The sequence below is a fragment of the Scyliorhinus canicula genome, chromosome 13, assembly GCF_902713615.1.
Source record: "Scyliorhinus canicula chromosome 13, sScyCan1.1, whole genome shotgun sequence".
Classification (NCBI taxonomy): Eukaryota; Metazoa; Chordata; class Chondrichthyes; order Carcharhiniformes; family Scyliorhinidae; genus Scyliorhinus; species Scyliorhinus canicula.
Window position 1 is genome coordinate 68,389,684 of NC_052158.1, and position 26,568 is coordinate 68,416,251.

The 26,568-nt window shown below is 48.0% G+C and overlaps 1 protein-coding gene across 1 annotated transcript; it reads right to left on the reverse strand.

The window, feature by feature from the left end:
• Positions 1 to 15,084: 15,084 nt before the first annotated feature.
• Positions 15,085 to 24,711, reverse strand: LOC119975469 (serotransferrin-B-like). Its single transcript, XM_038815162.1, has 3 exons — positions 24,573 to 24,711; positions 22,510 to 22,646; positions 15,085 to 15,420 (listed from the first exon to the last, which is right to left on the reverse strand). Exons 1-3 carry the CDS (start codon positions 24,622 to 24,624, stop codon positions 15,262 to 15,264), a joined length of 348 nt encoding a protein of 115 aa, XP_038671090.1. The 5' UTR covers positions 24,625 to 24,711; the 3' UTR covers positions 15,085 to 15,261.
• Between the last annotated feature and the right edge of the window lie 1,857 nt (positions 24,712 to 26,568).

Consider the following 26,568-nt stretch of genomic DNA (forward strand, 5'->3'; position numbering starts at 1 on the left):
ACAGTGAGGAGATACAGTCCAGACACAGTGAGGAGATAGAGACCAGACACAGTGAGGAGATAGAGACCAGACACAGTGAGGAGATAGAGTCCAGACACAGTGAGGAGATACAGTCCAGACACAGTGAGGAGATACAGTCCAGACACAGTGAGGAGACACAGTCCAGACACAGTGAGGAGATACAATCCAGACACAGTGAGGAGACACAGCCTAGACACAGTGAGGAGATAGAGTCCAGACACAGTGAGGAGACACAGTCCAGACACAGTGAGGAGATGGAATCCAGACCTAGTGAGGAGACACAGCCTAGACACAATGAGGAGATAGAGTCCAGACACAGAGGGGATACAGTCCAGACAGTGAGATGGGGTCCAGACACAGTGAGGAGATAAGGTCCAGACACAGTGAGGAGACACAGCCTAGACACAGTGAGGAGATACAGTCCAGACACAGAGGAGATACAGTCCAGACACAGTGAGGAGATAGAGACCAGACACAGTGAGGAGACACAGTCCAGACACAGTGAGGAGACACAGTCCAGACACAGTGAGGAGATACAGTCCAGACACAGAGGAGACACAGACCAGACACAGTGAGGAGATACAGTCCAGACACAGAGGAGACACAGTCCAGACACAGTGAGGAGATAGAGTCCAGACACAGTGTGGAGATAGAGACCAGACACAGTGAGGAGATACAGTCCAGACACAGTGAGGAGATAGAGACCAGACACAGTGAGGAGAAAGAGACCAGACACAGTGAGGGGATAGAGTCCAGACACAGTGTGGAGACACAGTCCAGACACAGTGAGGAGACACAGTCCAGACACAGTGAGGAGACACAGTCCAGACACAGTGAGGAGATAGAGACCAGACACAGTGAGGAGATAGAGACCAGACACAGTGAGGAGATAGAGTCCAGACACAGTGAGGAGACACAGTCCAGACACAGTGAGGAGATACAGTCCAGACACAGAGGAGACACAGTCCAGACACAGTGAGGAGATAGAGTCCAGACACAGTGTGGAGATAGAGACCAGACACAGTGAGGAGATACAGTCCAGACACAGTGAGGAGATAGAGACCAGACACAGTGAGGAGAAAGAGACCAGACACAGTGAGGGGATAGAGTCCAGACACAGTGTGGAGACACAGTCCAGACACAGTGAGGAGACACAGTCCAGACACAGTGAGGAGACACAGTCCAGACACAGTGAGGAGATAGAGACCAGACACAGTGAGGAGATAGAGACCAGACACAGTGAGGAGATACAGTCCAGACACAGTGAGGAGATACAGTCCAGACACAGTGAGGAGACACAGTCCAGACACAGTGAGGAGACACGGTCCAGACACAGTGAGGAGACACAGCCTAGACACAGTGAGGAGATACAGTCCAGACACAGTGAGGAGATACAGTCCAGACACAGTGAGGAGATAGAGACCAGACACAGTGAGGAGATACAGTCCAGACACAGTGAGGAGACACAGTCCAGACACAGTGAGGAGACACAGTCCAGACACAGTGAGGAGACACAGTCCAGACACAGTGAGGAGACACAGCCTAGACACAGTGAGGAGATACAGTCCAGACACAGTGAGGAGATAGAGACCAGACACAGTGAGGAGATACAGTCCAGACACAGTGAGGAGATAGAGACCAGACACAGTGAGGAGATACAGTCCAGACACAGTGAGGAGACACAGTCCAGACACAGTGAGGAGACACAGTCCAGACACAGTGAGGAGATAGAGACCAGACACAGTGAGGAGACACAGTCCAGACACAGTGAGCAGACACAGTCCAGACACAGTGAGGAGACACAGCCTAGACACAGTGAGGAGATACAGTCCAGACACAGTGAGACGATAGAGTCCAGACACAGTGAGGAGACACAGTCCAGACACAGTGAGGAGACACGGTCCAGACACAGTGAGGAGACACAGCCTAGACACAGTGAGGAGATACAGTCCAGACACAGTGAGGAGATACAGTCCAGACACAGTGAGGAGATACAGTCCAGACACAGTGAGGAGATACAGACCAGACACAGTGAGGAGATAGAGTCCAGACACAGTGAGGAGATAGAGACCAGACACAGTGAGGAGATACAGTCCAGACACAGTGAGGAGATACAGTCCAGACACAGTGAGGAGATAGAGTCCAGACACAGTGAGGAGATAGAGACCAGACACAGTGAGGAGATACAGTCCAGACACAGTGAGGAGATACAGTCCAGACACAGTGAGGAGATAGAGACCAGACACAGTGAGGAGATACAGTCCAGACACAGTGAGGAGATACAGTCCAGACACAGTGAGGAGATACAGTCCAGACACAGTGAGGAGATAGAGTCCAGACACAGTGAGGAGATACAGTCCAGACACAGTGAGGAGATAGAGTCCAGACACAGTGAGGAGATAGAGACCAGACACAGTGAGGAGATAGAGACCAGACACAGTGAGGAGATAGAGACCAGACACAGTGAGGAGATACAGTCCAGACACAGTGAGGAGATAGAGACCAGACACAGTGAGGAGATAGAGACCAGACACAGTGAGGAGATAGAGTCCAGACACAGTGAGGAGATAGAGACCAGACACAGTGAGGAGATACAGTCCAGACACAGTGAGGAGATAGAGTCCAGACACAGTGAGGAGATAGAGACCAGACACAGTGAGGAGATAGAGACCAGACACAGTGAGGAGATAGAGACCAGACACAGTGAGGAGATAGAGACCAGACACAGTGAGGAGATAGAGACCAGACACAGTGAGGAGATAGAGACCAGACACAGTGAGGAGATAGAGACCAGACACAGTGAGGAGATAGAGACCAGACACAGTGAGGAGATAGAGTCCAGACACAGTGAGGAGATAGAGTCCAGACACAGTGAGGAGATACAGTCCAGACACAGTGAGGAGATACAGTCCAGACACAGTGAGGAGATACAGTCCAGACACAGTGAGGAGATAGAGACCAGACACAGTGAGGAGATACAGTCCAGACACAGTGAGGAGATACAGTCCAGACACAGTGAGGAGATACAGTCCAGACACAGTGAGGAGATACAGTCCAGACACAGTGAGGAGATACAGTCCAGACACAGTGAGGAGATACAGTCCAGACACAGTGAGGAGATACAGTCCAGACACAGTGAGGAGATACAGTCCAGACACAGTGAGGAGATACAGTCCAGACACAGTGAGGAGATACAGTCCAGACACAGTGAGGAGATAGAGACCAGACACAGTGAGGAGATAGAGACCAGACAGTGAGGAGATACAGTCCAGACACAGTGAGGGGATACAGTCCAGACACAGTGAGGAGATGGAGACCAGACAGTGAGGAGATACAGTCCAGACACAGAGAGGGGACACAGTCCAGACACAGTGAGGAGATAGAGACCAGACACAGTGAGGAGATAGAGTCCAGACACAGTGAGGAGATAGAGACCAGACACAGTGAGGAGATAGAGTCCAGACACAGTGAGGAGATAGAGACCAGACAGTGAGGAGATACAGTCCAGACACAGTGAGGGGATACAGTCCAGACACAGTGAGGAGATAGAGACCAGACAGTGAGGAGATACAGTCCAGACACAGTGAGGGGATACAGTCCAGACACAGTGAGGGGACACAGTCCAGACACAGTGAGGAGATAGAGACCAGACACAGTGAGGGGACACAGTCCAGACACAGTGAGGAGACACAGTCCAGACACAGTGAGGAGATACAGTCCAGACACAGTGAGGAGATAGAGACCAGACACAGTGAGGAGATACAGTCCAGACACAGTGAGGAGATAGAGTCCAGACACAGTGAAGAGACACAGTCCAGACACAGTGAGGAGATAGAGTCCAGACACAGTGAGGAGATAGAGTCCAGACACAGTGAAGAGACACAGTCCAGACACAGTGAGGAGATACAGTCCAGACACAGTGAGGAGATACAGTCCAGACACAGTGAGGAGATAGAGTCCAGACACAGTGAGGAGATAGAGTCCAGACACAGTGAGGATATAGAGTCCAGACACTGAGGAGATACAGTCCAGACACAGTGAGGAGATAGAGTCCAGACACAGTGAGGAGACACAGTCCAGACACAGTGAGGAGACACAGTCCAGACACAGTGAGGGGATACAGTCCAGACACAGTGAGGAGATACAGTCCAGACACAGTGAGGAGATACAGTCCAGACACAGTGAGGAGATAGAGTCCAGACACAGTGAGGAGATACAGTCCAGACACAGTGAGGAGATACAGTCCAGACACAGTGAGGAGATACAGTCCAGACACAGTGAGGAGATAGAGACCAGACACAGTGAGGAGATACAGTCCAGACACAGTGAGGAGATAGAGTCCAGACACAGTGAGGAGATAGAGACCAGACACAGTGAGGAGACACAGTCCAGACACAGTGAGGAGATAGAGTCCAGACACAGTGAGGAGATACAGTCCAGACACAGTGAGGAGATACAGTCCAGACACAGTGAGGAGATAGAGACCAGACACACTGAGGAGATACAGTCCAGACACAGTGAGGAGATAGAGACCAGACACAGTGAGGAGACACAGTCCAGACACAGTGAGGAGACACAGTCCAGACACAGTGAGGGGATACAGTCCAGACACAGTGAGGAGATAGAGACCAGACACAGTGAGGAGATAGAGTCAAGACACAGTGAGGAGACAGGGTCCAGACACAGTGAGGAGATACAGTCCAGACACAGTGAGGAGACAGGGTCCAGACACAGTGAGGAGATACAGTCCAGACACAGTGAGGAGATACAGTCCAGACACAGTGAGGAGATACAGTCCAGACACAGTGAGGAGATACAGTCCAGACACAGTGAGGAGATACAGTCCAGACACAGTGAGGAGATACAGTCCAGACACAGTGAGGGGATAGAGACCAGACACAGTGAGGAGACACAGTCCAGACACAGTGAGGAAATACAGTCCAGACACAGTGAGGAGATAGAGTCCAGACACAGTGAGGAGACACAGTCCAGACACAGTGAGGAGATAGAGTCCAGACACAGTGAGGAGACACAGTCCAGACACAGTGAGGAGATACAGTCCAGACACAGTGAGGGGATACAGTCCAGACACAGTGAGGAGATAGAGACCAGACACAGTGAGGAGATAGAGACCAGACACAGTGAGGAGATACAGTCCAGACACAGTGAGGAGATAGAGACCAGACACAGTGAGGAGATAGAGACCAGACACAGTGAGCAGATACAGTCCAGACAGTGAGATGGGGTCCAGACACAGTGAGGAGATACAGTCCAGACACAGAGGAGATACAGTCCAGACACAGTGAGGAGATAGAGACCAGACACAGTGAGGAGATAGAGACCAGACACAGTGAGGAGACACAGTCCAGACACAGTGAGGAGATACAGTCCAGACACAGTGAGGAGATACAGTCCAGACACAGTGAGGAGATACAGTCCAGACACAGTGAGGAGATACAGTCCAGACACAGTGAGGAGATAGAGTGCAGACACAGTGAGGAGACACAGTCCAGACACAGTGAGGAGATACAGTCCAGACACAGTGAGGAGATAGAGACCAGACACAGTGAGGAGATAGAGACCAGACACAGTGAGGAGATAGAGTCCAGACACAGTGAGGAGATACAGTCCAGACACAGTGAGGAGATACAGTCCAGACACAGTGAGGAGACACAGTCCAGACACAGTGAGGAGATACAATCCAGACACAGTGAGGAGACACAGCCTAGACACAGTGAGGAGATAGAGTCCAGACACAGTGAGGAGACACAGTCCAGACACAGTGAGGAGATGGAATCCAGACCTAGTGAGGAGACACAGCCTAGACACAATGAGGAGATAGAGTCCAGACACAGAGGGGATACAGTCCAGACAGTGAGATGGGGTCCAGACACAGTGAGGAGATAAGGTCCAGACACAGTGAGGAGACACAGCCTAGACACAGTGAGGAGATACAGTCCAGACACAGAGGAGATACAGTCCAGACACAGTGAGGAGATAGAGACCAGACACAGTGAGGAGACACAGTCCAGACACAGTGAGGAGACACAGTCCAGACACAGTGAGGAGATACAGTCCAGACACAGAGGAGACACAGACCAGACACAGTGAGGAGATACAGTCCAGACACAGAGGAGACACAGTCCAGACACAGTGAGGAGATAGAGTCCAGACACAGTGTGGAGATAGAGACCAGACACAGTGAGGAGATACAGTCCAGACACAGTGAGGAGATAGAGACCAGACACAGTGAGGAGAAAGAGACCAGACACAGTGAGGGGATAGAGTCCAGACACAGTGTGGAGACACAGTCCAGACACAGTGAGGAGACACAGTCCAGACACAGTGAGGAGACACAGTCCAGACACAGTGAGGAGATAGAGACCAGACACAGTGAGGAGATAGAGACCAGACACAGTGAGGAGATACAGTCCAGACACAGTGAGGAGATACAGTCCAGACACAGTGAGGAGACACAGTCCAGACACAGTGAGGAGACACGGTCCAGACACAGTGAGGAGACACAGCCTAGACACAGTGAGGAGATACAGTCCAGACACAGTGAGGAGATACAGTCCAGACACAGTGAGGAGATAGAGACCAGACACAGTGAGGAGATACAGTCCAGACACAGTGAGGAGACACAGTCCAGACACAGTGAGGAGACACAGTCCAGACACAGTGAGGAGACACGGTCCAGACACAGTGAGGAGACACAGCCTAGACACAGTGAGGAGATACAGTCCAGACACAGTGAGGAGATAGAGACCAGACACAGTGAGGAGATACAGTCCAGACACAGTGAGGAGATAGAGACCAGACACAGTGAGGAGATACAGTCCAGACACAGTGAGGAGACACAGTCCAGACACAGTGAGGAGACACAGTCCAGACACAGTGAGGAGATAGAGACCAGACACAGTGAGGAGACACAGTCCAGACACAGTGAGCAGACACAGTCCAGACACAGTGAGGAGACACAGCCTAGACACAGTGAGGAGATACAGTCCAGACACAGTGAGACGATAGAGTCCAGACACAGTGAGGAGACACATGTCCAGACACAGTGAGGAGACACAGTCCAGACACAGTGAGGAGACACGGTCCAGACACAGTGAGGAGACACAGCCTAGACACAGTGAGGAGATACAGTCCAGACACAGTGAGGAGATACAGTCCAGACACAGTGAGGAGATACAGTCCAGACACAGTGAGGAGATACAGACCAGACACAGTGAGGAGATAGAGTCCAGACACAGTGAGGAGATAGAGACCAGACACAGTGAGGAGATACAGTCCAGACACAGTGAGGAGATACAGTCCAGACACAGTGAGGAGATAGAGTCCAGACACAGTGAGGACATAGAGACCAGACACAGTGAGGAGATACAGTCCAGACACAGTGAGGAGATACAGTCCAGACACAGTGAGGAGATAGAGACCAGACACAGTGAGGAGATACAGTCCAGACACAGTGAGGAGATACAGTCCAGACACAGTGAGGAGATACAGTCCAGACACAGTGAGGAGATAGAGTCCAGACACAGTGAGGAGATACAGTCCAGACACAGTGAGGAGATAGAGTCCAGACACAGTGAGGAGATAGAGACCAGACACAGTGAGGAGATAGAGACCAGACACAGTGAGGAGATAGAGACCAGACACAGTGAGGAGATACAGTCCAGACACAGTGAGGAGATAGAGACCAGACACAGTGAGGAGATAGAGACCAGACACAGTGAGGAGATAGAGTCCAGACACAGTGAGGAGATAGAGACCAGACACAGTGAGGAGATACAGTCCAGACACAGTGAGGAGATAGAGTCCAGACACAGTGAGGGGATAGAGACCAGACACAGTGAGGAGATAGAGACCAGACACAGTGAGGAGATAGAGACCAGACACAGTGAGGAGATAGAGACCAGACACAGTGAGGAGATAGAGACCAGACACAGTGAGGAGATAGAGACCAGACACAGTGAGGAGATAGAGACCAGACACAGTGAGGAGATAGAGACCAGACACAGTGAGGAGATAGAGTCCAGACACAGTGAGGAGATAGAGTCCAGAGACAGTGAGGAGATACAGTCCAGACACAGTGAGGAGATACAGTCCAGACACAGTGAGGAGATACAGTCCAGACACAGTGAGGAGATAGAGACCAGACACAGTGAGGAGATACAGTCCAGACACAGTGAGGAGATACAGTCCAGACACAGTGAGGAGATACAGTCCAGACACAGTGAGGAGATACAGTCCAGACACAGTGAGGAGATACAGTCCAGACACAGTGAGGAGATACAGTCCAGACACAGTGAGGAGATACAGTCCAGACACAGTGAGGAGATACAGTCCAGACACAGTGAGGAGATACAGTCCAGACACAGTGAGGAGATAGAGACCAGACACAGTGAGGAGATAGAGACCAGACACAGTGAGGAGATAGAGACCAGACAGTGAGGAGATACAGTCCAGACACAGTGAGGGGATACAGTCCAGACACAGTGAGGAGATGGAGACCAGACAGTGAGGAGATACAGTCCAGACACAGAGAGGGGACACAGTCCAGACACAGTGAGGAGATAGAGACCAGACACAGTGAGGAGATAGAGTCCAGACACAGTGAGGAGATAGAGACCAGACACAGTGAGGAGATAGAGTCCAGACACAGTGAGGAGATAGAGACCAGACAGTGAGGAGATACAGTCCAGACACAGTGAGGGGATACAGTCCAGACACAGTGAGGAGATAGAGACCAGACAGTGAGGAGATACAGTCCAGACACAGTGAGGGGATACAGTCCAGACACAGTGAGGGGACACAGTCCAGACACAGTGAGGAGATAGAGACCAGACACAGTGAGGGGACACAGTCCAGACACAGTGAGGAGACACAGTCCAGACACAGTGAGGAGATACAGTCCAGACACAGTGAGGAGATAGAGACCAGACACAGTGAGGAGATACAGTCCAGACACAGTGAGGAGATAGAGTCCAGACACAGTGAAGAGACACAGTCCAGACACAGTGAGGAGATAGAGTCCAGACACAGTGAGGGGATACAGTCCAGACACAGTGAGGAGATACAGTCCAGACACAGTGAGGAGATAGAGTCCAGACACAGTGAGGAGATAGAGTCCAGACACAGTGAGGATATAGAGTCCAGACACTGAGGAGATACAGTCCAGACACAGTGAGGAGATAGAGTCCAGACACAGTGAGGAGACACAGTCCAGACACAGTGAGGAGACACAGTCCAGACACAGTGAGGGGATACAGTCCAGACACAGTGAGGAGATACAGTCCAGACACAGTGAGGAGATACAGTCCAGACACAGTGAGGAGATAGAGTCCAGACACAGTGAGGAGATACAGTCCAGACACAGTGAGGAGATACAGTCCAGACACAGTGAGGAGATACAGTCCAGACACAGTGAGGAGATAGAGACCAGACACAGTGAGGAGATACAGTCCAGACACAGTGAGGAGATAGAGTCCAGACACAGTGAGGAGATAGAGACCAGACACAGTGAGGAGACACAGTCCAGACACAGTGAGGAGATAGAGTCCAGACACAGTGAGGAGATACAGTCCAGACACAGTGAGGAGATACAGTCCAGACACAGTGAGGAGATAGAGACCAGACACACTGAGGAGATACAGTCCAGACACAGTGAGGAGATAGAGACCAGACACAGTAAGGAGACACAGTCCAGACACAGTGAGGAGACACAGTCCAGACACAGTGAGGGGATACAGTCCAGACACAGTGAGGAGATAGAGACCAGACACAGTGAGGAGATAGAGTCAAGACACAGTGAGGAGACAGGGTCCAGACACAGTGAGGAGATACAGTCCAGACACAGTGAGGAGACAGGGTCCAGACACAGTGAGGAGATACAGTCCAGACACAGTGAGGAGATACAGTCCAGACACAGTGAGGAGATACAGTCCAGACACAGTGAGGAGATACAGTCCAGACACAGTGAGGAGATACAGTCCAGACACAGTGAGGAGATACAGTCCAGACACAGTGAGGAGATAGAGACCAGACACAGTGAGGAGATAGAGACCAGACACAGTGAGGAGATAGAGTCCAGACACAGTGAGGAGATAGAGTCCAGACACAGTGAGGAGACACAGTCCAGACACAGTGAGGAGATACAGTCCAGACACAGTGAGGAGACAGAGTCCAGACACAGTGAGGAGATACAGTCCAGACACAGTGAGGAGATAGAGACCAGACACAGTGAGGAGATAGAGACCAGACACAGTGAGGAGATAGAGACCAGACACAGTGAGGAGATAGAGGCCAGACACAGTGAGGAGATAGAGTCCAGACACAGTGAGGAGATACAGTCCAGACACAGTGAGGAGATACAGTCCAGACACAGTGAGGAGACACAGTCCAGACACAGTGAGGAGATAGAGACCAGACACAGTGAGGAGATACAGTCCAGACACAGTGAGGAGACACAGTCCAGACACAGTGAGGAGATAGAGACCAGACACAGTGAGGAGATACAGTCCAGACACAGTGAGGAGATAGAGACCAGACACAGTGAGGAGATACAGTCCAGACACAGTGAGGAGATAGAGACCAGACACAGTGAGGAGGTACAGTCCAGACACAGTGAGGAGATAGAGACCAGACACAGTGAGGAGGTACAGTCCAGACACAGTGAGGAGATACAGTCCAGACACAGTGAGGAGATACAGTCCAGACACAGTGAGGAGATACAGTCCAGACACAGTGAGGAGATAGAGACCAGACACAGTGAGGAGATAGAGACCAGACACAGTGAGGAGATACAGTCCAGACACAGTGAGGAGATACAGTCCAGACACAGTGAGGAGATACAGTCCAGACACAGTGAGGAGACACAGTCCAGACACAGTGAGGAGACACATGTCCAGACACAGTGAGGAGATAGAGTCCAGACACAGTGAGGAGACACATGTCCAGACACTGTGAGGAGACACAGCCTAGACACAGTGAGGAGATAGAGACCAGACACAGTGAGGAGATAGAGTCCAGACACAGTGAGGAGACACATGTCCAGACACTGTGAGGAGACACAGCCTAGACACAGTGAGGAGATAGAGACCAGACACAGTGAGCAGATAGAGACCAGACACAGTGAGGAGATACAGTCCAGACACAGTGAGGAGATACAGTCCAGACACAGTGAGGGGATACAGTCCAGACACAGTGAGGAGATACAGTCCAGACAGTGAGATGGGGTCCAGACACAGTGAGGAGATACCGTCCAGACACAGTGAGGAGATACAGTCCAGACACAGTGAGGAGATACAGTCCAGACACAGTGAGGAGATACAGTCCAGACACAGTGAGGAGATAGAGTCCAGACACAGTGAGGAGACACAGTCCAGACACAGTGAGGGGATACAGTCCAGACACAGTGAGGAGATACAGTCCAGACACAGTGAGGAGATAGAGTCCAGTCACAGTGAGGAGACACAGTCCAGACACAGTGAGGAGATAGAGTCCAGACACAGTGAGGAGACACAGTCCAGACCTAGTGAGGAGATACAGACCAGACACAGTGAGGAGATACAGTCCAGACACAGTGAGGAGATACAGTCCAGACACAGTGAGGGGATACAGTCCAGACACAGTGAGGAGATACAGTCCAGACACAGTGAGGAGATAGAGACCAGACACAGTGAGGGGATACAGTCCAGACACAGTGAGGAGATAGAGACCAGACACAGTGAGGAGATACAGTCCAGACACAGTGAGGAGATACAGTCCAGACACAGTGAGGAGATACAGACCAGACACAGTGAGGAGACACAGTCCAGACACAGTGAGGAGACACAGTCCAGACACAGTGAGGAGACACAGTCCAGACACAGTGAGGAGATACAGTCCAGACACAGTGAGGAGATAGAGGCCAGACACAGTGAGGAGATACAGTCCAGACACAGTGAGGAGATACAGACCAGACACAGTGAGGAGACACAGTCCAGACACAGTGAGGAGACACAGTCCAGACACAGTGAGGAGACACAGTCCAGACACAGTGAGGAGATACAGTCCAGACACAGTGAGGAGATAGAGACCAGACACAGTGAGGAGACACAGTCCAGACACAGTGAGGAGATACAGTCCAGACACAGTGAGGAGATAGAGGCCAGACACAGTGAGGAGATAGAGACCAGACACAGTGAGGGGATACAGTCCAGACACAGTGAGGAGATACAGTCCAGACACAGTGAGGGGATACAGTCCAGACACACTGAGGAGATACAGTCCAGACACAGTGAGGAGATACAGTCCAGACACAGTGAGGAGATACAGTCCAGACACAGTTAGGAGACACATGTCCAGACACAGTGAGGAGACACAGTCCAGACACAGTGAGGAGATAGAGTCCAGACACAGTGAGGAGACACAGTCCAGACACAGTGAGGAGACACAGTCCAGACACAGTGAGGAGATAGAGTCCAGACACAGTGAGGGGATAGAGTCCAGACACAGTGAGGAGATACAGTCCAGACACAGTGAGGAGACACAGTCCAGACACAGTGAGGAGATACAGACCAGACACAGTGAGGAGACACAGTCCAGACACAGTGAGGAGACACAGTCCAGACACAGTGAGGAGATAGAGTCCAGACACAGTGAGGAGATACAGTCCAGACACAGTGAGGAGATACAGACCAGACACAGTGAGGAGACACAGTCCAGACACAGTGAGGAGACACAGTCCAGACACAGTGAGGAGACACAGTCCAGACACAGTGAGGAGATACAGTCCAGACACAGTGAGGAGATAGAGGCCAGACACAGTGAGGAGATAGAGACCAGACACAGTGAGGAGACACAGTCCAGACACAGTGAGGGGATACAGTCCAGACACAGTGAGGAGATACAGTCCAGACACAGTGAGGAGATACAGTCCAGACACAGTGAGGGGATACAGTCCAGACACACTGAGGAGATACAGTCCAGACACAGTGAGGAGATAGAGTCCAGACACAGTGAGATGGGATCCAGACACAGTGAGGAGATACAGTCCAGACACAGTGAGGAGATACAGTCCAGACACAGTGAGGAGATACAGTCCAGACACAGTGAGGAGACACAGTCCAGACACAGTGAGGGGATACAGTCCAGACACAGTGAGGAGATACAGTCCAGACACAGTGAGGAGATACAGTCCAGACACAGTGAGGAGATACAGTCCAGACACAGTGAGGAGATAGAGTCCAGAGACAGTGAAGAGATAGAGGCCAGACACAGTGAGGAGACACAGTCCAGACACAGTGAGATAGAGTCCAGACAGAGTGAGGAGATACAGTCCAGACACAGTGAGGAGATAGAGTCCAGACACAGTGAGGAGATACAGTCCAGACACAGTGAGCAGATACAGTCCAGACAGAGTGAGGAGACACAGTCCAGACACAGTGAGGAGATAGAGTCCAGACACAGTGAGGATATAGAGTCCAGACACAGTGAGGAGATACAGTCCAGACACAGTGAGGAGATAGAGACCAGACACAGTGAGGATATAGAGTCCAGACAGAGTGAGGGGATACAGTCCACACACAGTGAGGAGATAGAGTCCAGACACAGTGAGGAGATAGAGTCCAGACACAGTGAGGAGATACAGTCCAGACACAGTGAGGGGATACAGTCCAGACACAGTGAGGAGATAGAGTCCAGACACAGTGAGGAGATAGAGTCCAGACACAGTGAGCAGATAGAGACCAGACACAGTGAGGAGATACAGTCCAGACACAGTGAGGAGATAGAGACCAGACACAGTGAGGAGATAGAGACCAGACACAGTGAGGAGATACAGTCCAGACACAGTGAGGAGATAGAGACCAGACACAGTGAGGAGATACAGTCCAGACACAGTGAGCAGATAGAGACCAGACACAGTGAGGAGATAGAGACCAGACAGAGGGAAGAGATAGAGTCCAGACACAGTGAAGAGATAGAGACCAGACACAGAGGAAGGAGATAGAGACCAGACACAGAGGAAGGAGATAGAGACCAGACACAGTGAAGAGATAGAGACCAGACAGAGGGAGGAGATAGAGTCCAGTCACATTGCAAACTTAGAGATCAGCTGAAGTGACTGCATCACGTTAAACTACTTTATTGAAATTCCTGTAAATATTTAATTGAAAAATAACTTCTGGAACTCACATGACTCTTTGAGCGCTGTTGGGTTGCCACAGGCTTCAGGGTTCTCTGCAGACAAAAATACCGGAACGTAAAGAGTAATAACACTTCCTCAGACTGAAGAGATGGCCCTCTAACTTCAGATTCTTTCCTGAGCAAATGATGATGACTGGTGGCTTGTGTAGCTTTTTCAGGGCATAGTTACCTAAACCAAACCCCCTCCCCCACTACCCCCCCCCCCTCCCCCCCCCCCCACCCGCATCCTCCGCAACCTCCTGATGCACCATTGGTAGTGCATTAATTGAAGTACTAAAACAAAGCCAAGACTGCAACTGTTCCCATCCTTGGGTGTCACTGCCATATATTTCTTTCAGATGGAGACACTGATGATATTTCTAGCTTTAGAGGGCAATTAATCAGTCATTTGGGCCCAGCTGGTCAGCAAGGGATTCGGCCTTAAATGCCCCCCCCCCCCCCGCCCTGACCCCCGCAGAATAAAGCTCAAGGACAAAAGTAACCATAGTTGCTACTGCCATTATGGCACATCTGGGTACAATTCACAATCACAATGCTCTGTAATCATCTCCTTTCTGAATAACACCTCAGTTACAGTCAGTGCTCATTGATCAAACACAAGTAGAAGTCCTTCTGGCTGTGTGACCCAATGTGGGACTTCTCCCCGAGCATGCGTCTGTGACACAGCTGAGCTTCCATCCATGGTTGCTGCTTTTCTTCCAAGGAACCCATTCACTGTGCTTTCTCTCAAATAGGGGAGAGGAGAATGGCCAGTCTTTGTGTCAATGGCACAAAGGCAGATGGTAGAGCAGGTGGCAACAAGCAAACAATAGCCTGGGGGGATGATAAATTGAGCAGTAATTTCACGACTGGTCCCTTTGAACTTACATCTGCCTGGCACCAGACAGGGTATATGGGGTCTGGTATCGCTATCTCATTTACATTTGGCAGAACTGTCAACAGAACTTTGCGTGATTGCGATGGAGGCAGGGGAATGAAGGGGAACAGTCGTCTGGTCAATAACTGACCCAACATCAGGCAGACGGTTCTGGGAAATCGAGACTATTAACCTCCATGAGAGGAAGATGGATCTGAGAGCAGATACGGGGAGAGGTACATATACCTACCTTTGTCATAATACTCAGTCATGACTGGTACCAGACCACATTTTTCCGCAACAATCATTGTTGAACTATGAAGGACAACAGCATCAGCTTCAGCCAGCTGCAAAACGAAAGACTCTTATTAATGAATTGGCCTCCTTAAAGTTGCTGGCTACTTCTTTCAACCTGGTTTTTAGATGCTACTGAGCTCACCATCAGTTGGGCTTAGGATTCAAACTCTCCTCTGCGACCCTCTGCCGTTCTTCCACTGATTTGAACTGAGGGAATATTCCCCTTAGTCTCTGTTCTCTCCTCTCTCATCCTTCCTGTCCCTGTGTCTCCTTCTCCAGTCTGTACGTTCTATCTGTGTTTCTCTCTTTCTCAGACTTTTTCTTTCACTCTCACCCTTCCTCTATCCCCACCTGGGTGTCAGTGTGTATCTTGTCGTTCTCTCTCTTTATCATTGTCTCTTGTTCTCTCATTCTTTTTCTCTCACTCTTTGCATCCGGCTGTTAGTGCAGAGCTCATTTCAACTCAGCCAGACAAATGCCCCAGATGTTTCTCTAAATATGAAGAGGGACCTAATTACCAGATGCACCAACCAGGGTAATTTTCATAACCCGAGTTGTTTGTGTCCAACTCTTGAGAGATCTGGGACCGGATTCTCTGTTGGCCGATGCCGAAACCGATAAAGGCGATTGGGCAGAGAATCAGTTGTGACGCCAAAATCACGGCAGGCGCGGATTTGCCGGCAAATCGCAATGCTCCAGCACCTCGACAGCGGCGTCACTGCATTCCGGAATGCACGTACAGTAGACACCGTTAGCATATCACTAGCGGACCCGACCCGGTATTCTCCGGGGCCTCTGCGATTCTCCGCCACAGATCGGCTGAGTTCCCAACGGCGCGGCTCACTTGTGCTTTTAAAAATCATGAAACTGGCGTGGCGGCTGCTGTGGGAGAGAGAGAGCGTATGAATGGTTTCCAACATCGCCATGTTTGCTGACAGTTGTGCCGCTGGCTGGGGGGGCTTCTGCCAGGGCCGGAGGGAGTAGTCGCTGGTGGCTATGAGGTGGGCTATGGGTGCTATGTCTTTTCGTCCGACGTCATTTCGTCCAACGACACTTCGTCCACGTCTTTTGGTCCAACGTCTTTTGTCCGCTCGTCTTTTGGTCCAACGTCATTTTGTCCGCTCGTCTTTTGGTCCAACGTCATTTTGTCCGGTGATTTTTTTCGTCAAAGAATTTTTGTGACTTTTTACGTGTTTTTGTCGGATGATTTTCTTGGTCAAAGAATTTTTGTGACTTTTTGAGTGTTTTTGTCGAATGATTTTTTTTGTCAAAGAATTTTTGTGACTTTTTACGTGTTTTTGTCGGATGATTTTTTTTGTCAAAGACTTTTTTAGTCGCATAGTAATTTAGCATGACCAAACTTGCTTAGTAGCACTCCACTCCACTTTAACTTTTGTAAATAGAAATCTTCTCAAATGCACATAATATACAATAAAGGATCTTTGTTACCAGCCTCTTTCCTTTAACGAGCCTCGTTAAAGGATAGTTATTATCGTTCTCTCCCCTTTAACGAGCCTCGTTAAAGGATAGATATTATCGGTCTCTTTCCTAATCCCGAATTCGCCCATCCAGAAATGGCAAAGTTCAGGGAAGGGCTAATAATAGGCAAAAAGGCTCAAATTCTTCGGGGAGATCAGTCGACGTCATGTCCGCGATTCAAGAAAATAACTGAACGCCTCAAAAGATTGGTCGTTGAATATGTTCCTACAGCGAAAATTGATTTCTTGAGGAATGTTGCTCACAATTTACATCAATTTTAAGTAATTTCGGGAATTCATCCTTAGTAAACTTTTAGATCTTTTTAAATGCATTTTTAGATTTTTTAACTTTTTAACTGCATTTTTCAGCTTGCATTTTACTTGCATTTCATCAATTACTTGCATTTTAGCAATTAAATTCACTTGCTGTATTGTGCCTGCTTTCTATCAATTAAATGCTTTTATACGGAGTTGATTTGTAATTGGTTAATTGGACGAAGTGACGTTGGACCAAAAGACGGGCGGACAAAAAGACGTTGGACCAAAAGACGGGCGGACAAAAAGACGTTGGACCAAAAGACGTGGACGAAGTGTCGTTGGACGAAATGACGTCGGACGAAAAGACGCGACACGGGGCTATGGGGTGAAAAAAATGAAAAAATGAAAATCGCTTATTGCCACAAGTAGGCTTCAATGAAGTTACTGTGAAAAGCCCCTAGTCGCCACATTCCGGCGCCTGTTCGGGGAGGCTGGTACGGGAATTGAATCGTGCTGCTGGCCTGCCTTGGTCTGCTTTAAAAGCCAACGATTTAGCCCAGTGTGCTAAACCAGCTCCTAGGGTGGATGGGCATGGCGTTGGCATCAACACTTTGACTCAGAAATAGAGAATCCCACTCTATGTATTGGTTCCTGGTGGGGTCGGTGTGTAGGTCAGTTGGCTGGACGGCTGTTCCGTGTTGCAGACTGAGGCCAACAGCATGGGTTCAATTCCTGTACCGGCTGAGGTTTATTCATGAAGACCCAACCTTGCCCCTCTCAGAGATGTGGTGATTCTCAGGTTAAATCACCATCAGCCGGTTCTCCCCCTCAAAGGGGAAAGCAGTACATCTGGGGAGGTGGTGGCATAGTGGTATTGTCACTAGATTAGTAATCCAGAGACCAGGGTAATGCTCTGGGGTCCTGGGTTTGACTCTCACCGCAGCAGATGGTGAAATTCGAATTCAATCTGAAATTAAAAAGTCTAATGATGCCCATGAAACCATTGCTGATTGTCATATAAACCCATCTGGTTCACTAATGTCCATCAGGGAAGGAAATCTGCCATCCTTACCCGCTCTGGCCTACATGTCATTCCAGACCCACACAGAGATGCGGTTAACTCTTAACTGCCCTGCTCTGAAGTGGCCTAGCAAACCACTCAGTTCAAATGCAATTAGGGATGGGCAACAAATGCTGGTCCAGCCCAGCGACACCCACATTCCAAAGAACGAATAAAAAATAAATAGCGGGCAACACAGTGATGCAGTGGTTAGCACTGTTGTCTCACGGCACCGAGGTCCCAGGTTCGATCTCGGCTCTGGGTCACTGTTCGTGTGGAGTTTGTACGTTGTCCCAGTGTTCGCATGGGTTTTGCCCCACAACCCAAAGATGTGCAGGGTAGGTGGATTGGTCACGCGAAATTGCTCGTTAATTGGAAAAAATGAATTGGGTACTCTAAATTTATAAAATAAAATAAAAATAAATTAATGAATAAAAAAAAAGTGACCTCACGATTGGTGCTTGCGGACACTGTAAAGGATGATGTCCGTTCTCTTGGCTTGTGGATATGTTTGTATTATAGATTATGCTTGTTTTCTCGATAAGGACATGGGGATGGTAGAAAATTGATGAAATTCTTGAGCAAAATTTGTAACTAAATAAAATGTTAAAAAACTGCAATATTCATGCACTTTTTGCAACTCTTTCCTTCATTGATTTCTATATCCATACTTTAGGTAGATATAATCTTTGTAGAACTTATTTTAAGATTGGTTTTAATATCTGGAAATATAGAATAAAACCATTATCAAAGCTTGTGCAGCAAGGAGCTTAAATTATAGAAATAATATTGCAGAGTTAGAGAGAGTTGAACAAGACAATTCTGTGTCAGGAAATATAAATACAATAGATATAAGATTAAATGTCAGAGATTCAGGCCGGAGGGAAGGAGAAACCTACTCACACAGTGAGTTGAGAGGCTGGAGAATTCATTATCAGGACTAGTGGTTGACACAGAAACCAGGTGAACTGGGTAAGATGATGGAAAAGGATATAAAGTAATCGAGGAACGCTGTGGGGATAAATTTAAATTATTTTCTTGCACTGAATGTAAACTCTGATATGAACTGATCGGGTTGAGTGGCATGGGTCCCTGCTTTAACTTCCATACATCCTTCTGGCTGGGTGCAATTACACATTCCCTCCAGTGATGGCACTGCTACTCCACCATTGGTAGGAGGGTGTAATTACAGCATGGCAGGTTGAGAGTGGCAACTCCCATTAAAAATGCGGGCATGGGAATCTATAACCGAGATATAAAGTTAAGAACAGATTTTGTGCCTTTAATTCGGATTGAATTTTATATCTGAGCCCTCACCTAGTTATCGGCTAGCCATGGCTAAGGCTCTGCCTGGGGAAATGGAAATCAATCGGTATTTCTAAAAATTGGAACAGGTCAGAGAAAATGTTGATTTGTGTTAGTAAGAATAAAACATGGAAAGCAATATCCAATCCCAGGAAAGATTACCCTACCTTTCCATTAATTTGCATTTTTGACCTTAGTTTACTTCACTCTTGATACAGCTGTAATGCTCCAAATTTCAGTTGTGGCTCACTGTGTTTCAGGGTCTGTGTGACAATAGATCTCCCTATGGTTAAGTTTACCCAACTAACTATATCTTCTCCGTGTCACGTCTTTTCGTCCGACGTCATTTCGTCCAACGACACTTCGTCCACGTCTTTTGGTCCAACGTCTTTTTGTCCGCCCGTCTTTTGGTCCAACGTCACTTCGTCCAATTAACCAATTGCAAATCAACTCCGTATGAAAGCATTTAATTGATAGAAAGCAGGCACAATACAGCAAGTGAATTTAATTGCTAAAATGCAAGTAATTGATGAAATGCAAGTAAAATGCAAGCTTAAAAATGCAGTTAAAAAGTTAAAAAATCTAAAAATGCAGTTAAAAAGATCTAAAAGTTTACTACTGATGAATTCCCGAAATTACTTAAAATTGATGTAAATTGTGAGCAACATTCCTCAAGAAATCAATTTTCGCTGTAGGATCATATTCAACGACCAATCTTTTGAGGTGTTCAGTTATTTTCTTATATCGCGTACATGAAGTCGCCTGATCCCCCCGAAGAATTTGAGCCTTTTTGTCTATTATTAACCCATCCTCTTCCTTCAGAGTTTTGATTAACCTCCAGATATTCAAATGAGCTCCACCCGCCGAACGCTTTATCGCAGAATGAAACCCCTCAGCGGCATTATTTGTTCTCGGTAGATCTTGTAGAACACGCTGATTAACATTCCATACAGCTGTCGGGAACGTAGGTGTTTCTCTCCTTCGTCTGGCACCACGTCCTCTCACAATGCCTATGTAAGTCAAGTCGAAGTAAACGATGAATTCAGCAGGTATTTCTTCATCGTCTATCAAATCTTCATAAGCCTCTTCGACATCTTCAACGGGGAGGAAAGCTAATGGTGAAAAACATCGAATTTTAAGACAGAATTCAGAGTCTGTGTTGTATTTTTCTTTGAGGCCGAAATCGGTAATTTTTCGAAACACAGATTGGCTCAAATGAAACAAACATGCCACGACAGATGCATTAAGGAATGATGAATTAATTGCCTTGTGAACTGCAGCTTCGAAATCTGCCATGATATCAATCGGATCTGCATCAGGTTGCATAATTTTCAATTGGTCAAAGAATAATTCGTATGTCTGCTTCCTTTTATTCGGCAGTAATGCAAAGACCCGTGGTAGACTGCTACCTTTAACTTGTACATGAATGCAGAACAGTTGAAACCACTGTTGTGGCACAATCTTGAATGTTCCATCACATGCCCAATGACGATATGATGCTAAATCCTGAAGAGCACTTTCTGATGCGAATACTAGTAAGCGCTGTTGATCCTCGACGCCCGAATCGAACCTCAGAAACTGCTCGCCATTGTCAAGCTTGCAATATTTGACAGGTATTTCAAAACCGTGTCTAGCCGCTGGATTAGCGGGAAATCCAGAATTTTTTTGTCGGCACCTTTGAATAGTCCTTGAGACGACGGGCAGCCTTGGGAGTTGAGAGCAGGTATTTTCTGATAGCTGCGTAAACTTGGCCGCTAGTATGCTACGCGAACTTGCTGCTATGTTTTCCACTGCTTCATGCTTTATTTCTGCAACTGCTTTTCTAGCATTTAACGAATCGACATCAGCTGGATGAAGGTGCTCATTAGAGAAATAAATAATTTTAGGCTCATTGTTTTCCGTGACCGTGTGAATCCGCACTGAACATAGCCTTCTTTTCTCACATCTCCAGTATTCTTTTCCTAGGTTTGCACTGCTCGAATGAAAATCGTAGATATAGTTATTTCCATCAGCCACCTTCCGATTACTCTTCGTTGACACAATGAACTTTGCCATTTCGGGATGGGCGAATTCGGGATTAGGAAAGAGACAGATAATATCTATCCTTTAACGAGGCTCGTTAAAGGGGAGAGAACGATAATAACTATCCTTTAACGAGGCTCGTTAAAGGAAAGAGGCCGGTAATAAAGATCCTTTATTGTATATTATGTGCATTAGAGAAGATTTCCATGTACAAAAGTTAAAGTGGAGTGGTGCTACTAAGCAAGTTACTAAAAGTCAAGTTACAAAAAGTCTTTGACAAAAAAAATCATCCAGCACAAACACGTAAAAAGTCACAAAAAATCTTTGACGAAAAAAATCACCGGACAAAATGACGTTGGACCAAAAGACGGGCGGACAAAAAGACGTTGGACGAAAAGACGTGGACGAAGTGTCGTTGGACGAAATGACGTCGGACGAAAAGACATAGCACCATCTTCTCACAGCCAAATAAACCCGTTACAGTCTAAATATACTCCCACATCTGAAATACACCCGCCACTTTCCAAATATATCCCCATATATTCCAAATATTCTAAAGATACCCGTTAAAATCTAAATATACCCTTGAACATTCCAAATATACCTCCCACATTCTAAATAACCCCACTCGCATTCTATACCCTCTTCATTCTCACTTATTCTCACACTTCTTTCCCTCAGTCCCCATGGCCAACCTTTTATAATTAATGCTGATGAATCAATTCATTTCTTCATTTGTTGCTCCATTAGTAAACCATGGCATTTCCAGCCCAAGGTGGAGGCAAGAATCTGACTCCTGGCCTTGGCCAATGCCCCTCCACATCTAAGGCTATGCGGGACCAGAGGAGGTCCTTTCACCTTTCACCTTCCTGTGCAAGTGCCTCAGACTCATGTGATACTTTTGAAGCCCGCACGGATTTGGGGATGGGGGATGGGTTGGGGGGGGGGGGGGGGTGAGCCAATATAGCCCCTATTTTACAAAGTGACATGCTATTAAATGTGCTGGTGATATTTACCGAAACTTTCTGGAGGCAGCCTTCCATGGAGTCAGCCTGGACACAGCTGACTGATGTCCAGTTGCTGCATTTATTCTGTTCTTTCTCACTGGTGGTGCACCAACGCAGTTTATCATCAGCAGATGCAGTGACCTCACCTGTGGAATAGGAACATGTTGACTTCTGTTTCATCACTTTATTGCACATTGTTTTTCAGTCGGATTTTTAACCTATCCTCTCCCATATTAAGAATCTTTGACCAGAGAAGCAGGTGCCCAGGGTAATGGAAGGGTGTGTACACTCTCCGTGTGCAGAAAAGCTGCTGCTCTGGTCACCAAACACCCACCGATATTTTTAGATTGTCTCCCCCTAATTCTCAATTCCCTCATCAGAGGAAATAGTTTCACAGTATCCACCTGAGTTACACAGGCATAACATATACATGCCTGCAATGGGATTCACAGATATACACACAATGCCCGCACTGGGGTACACAGATATACACACAATGCCCACACTGGGGTACACAGATGTACACACAATGCCCGCACTGGGGTACACAGATGTACACACAATGCCCGCACTGGGGTACACAGATGTACACACAATGCCCGCACTGGGGTACACAGATGTACACACAATGCCCGCACTGGGGTACACAGATATACACACAATGCCCGCACTGGGGTACACAGATATACACACAATGCCCACACTGGGGTACACAGATGTACACACAATGCCCGCACTGGGGTACACAGATGTACACACAATGCCCGCACTGGGGTACACAGATGTACACACAATGCCTGCACTGGGGTATACAGATACACACACAATACCTGCACTAGGCTACACAGGTGCACAAAATGTATCTGTGCAGGGTACATGGATGTAGGGTGGAATTTTACAATGCCTATTCCCTGGAGTGGGATGGCAACCAGGAGGGTACATGAAATCTAGTACCATGCACCATCACCTGCGCCGTACCCATTGCTTGCCCACCTCCACTAATATTTTACCTGTGGCAGGAAGTATCCTGGCCATGTGGAAAGACCTTCCAGTGAAACCTGGTAACCTTTTTTTTTACTGGCTGTGGGGAGGGTTCCTCCTGTTCAGGCATCCTGTGCCAACGGAGCCCCTCCCTGGTTTGTCCACAACACCCCCATCCGCCGTCCTTCACTCTCCTGAACCTGGTTCCACCCTCCCCCCCCCCCCCCCCCTTCCATGACAGGGCATTCCAGGATGGCCCCAGTGGAAGACCCCAACTTACATCACTCGGCTCCATTGAAGATCCTCTCCGGGACTGACTGCAGTCCCAGTACTGTCCACCGCTCCCGGTGGCGCTGGTGTGAATTAGGTGCTGCCAGTCATCTGATTGGCTGACAACTCCTGGGGGGGGGGGGGGACCCTTCTACCAGCTGAGGGTAAAAATATCTCTCTGAGCCAATTAGCAGCTGTTAAATCGCAGCCAGCTAGCCTGACCAATCAGAGGTGGGCTCGGCTGCAATTTTCAGCCGAGGGCACAGACCTCCTGTAAAATTCCAGCCAGGGTATAATTGGAAAAATGAAAGATGCTTTCTGTTAATTATCAACTTCTATATTTGCAAATAAGGAGTCACATGCTGTTGGTTTTTCTGTCTTTGGGCACTAGATAATTCAAAATTAAAACACCTTCCCCAGGAATGGACATTTCCCTCTTTGGTAAAAATCTGCATGAGATCTCCATACAGAGCGAGCAGATGTGAGCAGGTACCAAACTGTGAGCAGATCCCAAACTGTGAGCAAATACCAAACTGTGAGCAGATACCAAACTGTGAGCAGATACCAAACTGTGAGCAGATACTAAACTGTGTGCAGATACCAAACTGTGAGCAGATACCAAACTGTGAGCAGATCCCAAACTGTGAACAGATCCCAAACTGTGAGCAGATACCAAACTGTGAGCAGGTTCCAAACTGTGAGCAAATCCAAAACTGTGAGCAGATACCAAACTGTGAGCAAATACCAAACTGTGAGCAGGTCCTAAACTATGAGCACTCAATAAAAGTAAACTAATTTTAAAAATAACAAAAATGACTCACAGATGATTGCAAAGACCAAAACTGTGAATAGCAGAGTCATCCTGCCCCACATGTTCAAAGACGGGTGAAAGTGAGGAACAGTCTGCACCAGTTGCTCTGTGTAGGTCTCTATGCTCTGCCTCCCCTTTTAAAGAGCTCTGAATTGGCAGGAACAGAACAGATGACAACACCCACCTCTGTTGACTGAGCATTTCACAAGAACTCATCAGAACAAACCAAACTTTGTGATTCAAACAAAGCCTTAATTTTGGGAAATGAGAATGATTTTGTTTTCACAATTTAAGGTTGATTGTTTCCAAATAAGTTATCAATTTAATATTGGTAAATACAGATGGATTGTGCAAAATATGTGGTCAGGAACTGATTTCTAAACTGCTACATTTTCTAACTCTTTCTTAAATGATTAACGTTTATCTCTCCATAAATTCTATCCCTGGCTTGTCCTGATTGATCTCAGTGACTGCCAGTAAGGACATCAGAGATCCAACTATTGCATCGTCCCTGTGCTCGCTGACCTACTTGTTCGTCAATATCGCAAGTTCAAAACGCTCATTCTTGTGATTAACTCTCTAGGTGCCTGCACCCTCCCTCGCCCTGTAACATCTTCAATGCTCCCAACACTCAACTCTCTATTTCTCTCATTCCGCTCCCTGGTACATGCCCCGCTCCCTCAGCCCTCCCTTCAACTACCGCCACTCCCCACTTCCCCAACCCTTGGCTGGTCGCAATAAGGTTAATTTAAAAGGAATCCCTTCCCCGTGTGGGTACCTTTTCTCAGCAGCTCAAATGTATTTACTTTTTAAAGGAGCCCACGTAACCAGGATTTCTTGAGTCAAAGAAATCATAGGTTTATTAGTTGCTAAAACCTGACAAATTAATTTTTTTAAATGCTAAACATACATAGAATATAGAACATACAGTTAAGAAGGAGGCCATTCGGCCCATCGAGTCTGTACCGACCCACTTAAGCCCTCACTTCCACCCTATCCCAGTAACCCAATAACCTCTCCTAACCTTTTTGGACAGAATGGGCAATTTATCATGGCCAATCCACCTATTCTGGAAGTCTTTGGACTGTGGGAGGAAACCGGAGCACCTGGTGGAAACCCACACAGACACGGGGAGAACATGCAGACTCTGCACAGACAGTGACCCAGCGGGGAATTGAACCTAGGATCCTGGCGCTGTGAAGCCACAGTGCTAGCCACTTGTGCTATCAGTGGGCAGCATGGTAGCATAGTGGTTAGCACAACTGCTTCACAGCTCCAGGGTCCCAGATTCAATTCCCAGTTTGGGTTGCTGTCTGTGAGGAGTTTGCACGTTCTCCCCGTGTCTGCGTGGGTTTCCTCCAGGTGCTCCGGTTTCCTCTTACAGTCTAAAGATGTGCGGGTTAGGTGGATTGGCCATGCTAAATTGCCCTTAGTGTCCAAGAAAGGTGAAGTGGGGTTCCTGGGCCACGGGGATAGGGTGGAGGTGCAGGCTTGGGTGGGGTGCTCTTTCCAAGGGCCGGTGCAGACTCGATGGGCCGAATGGTCTCCTTCAGCACTGTAAAGTTTATGATCTATGATGCGTTGACACACTGATCCCGTGCGAAGTCAGGAGTCAAAAGTTTTATAAATATACAAATCAGTCTTTGGCTTGCCTGTGAGTATAGATGGTGATATGTTGTGGCCGGTGAGTTGGGTGATTCCAATGCAGCTGGCTTTGGCAGTTTAACAGTTAGGTATTAAAAAATTTATTCTGAGATGTGTGTGCCGCTGGTTGGGCCAGCATTTATTGCCCTTCAGAAAGCGGTGGTGGGTTGTATTCTTCAACCGCTGCAGATGCTGAGATGTAGGTGCATCCATAATGCTGTTAGGGAGTGAATCCCAGGATTTTTGACCCAGCGACAGTATATGGCAATATATTTCCAAGTCAGGGTGGTGCTTGATTTGATGGGGAAACCTCCATGTGGTGGAGTATTGAGGTATCTGCTGCTCTTGTCCTTCTATGGTAG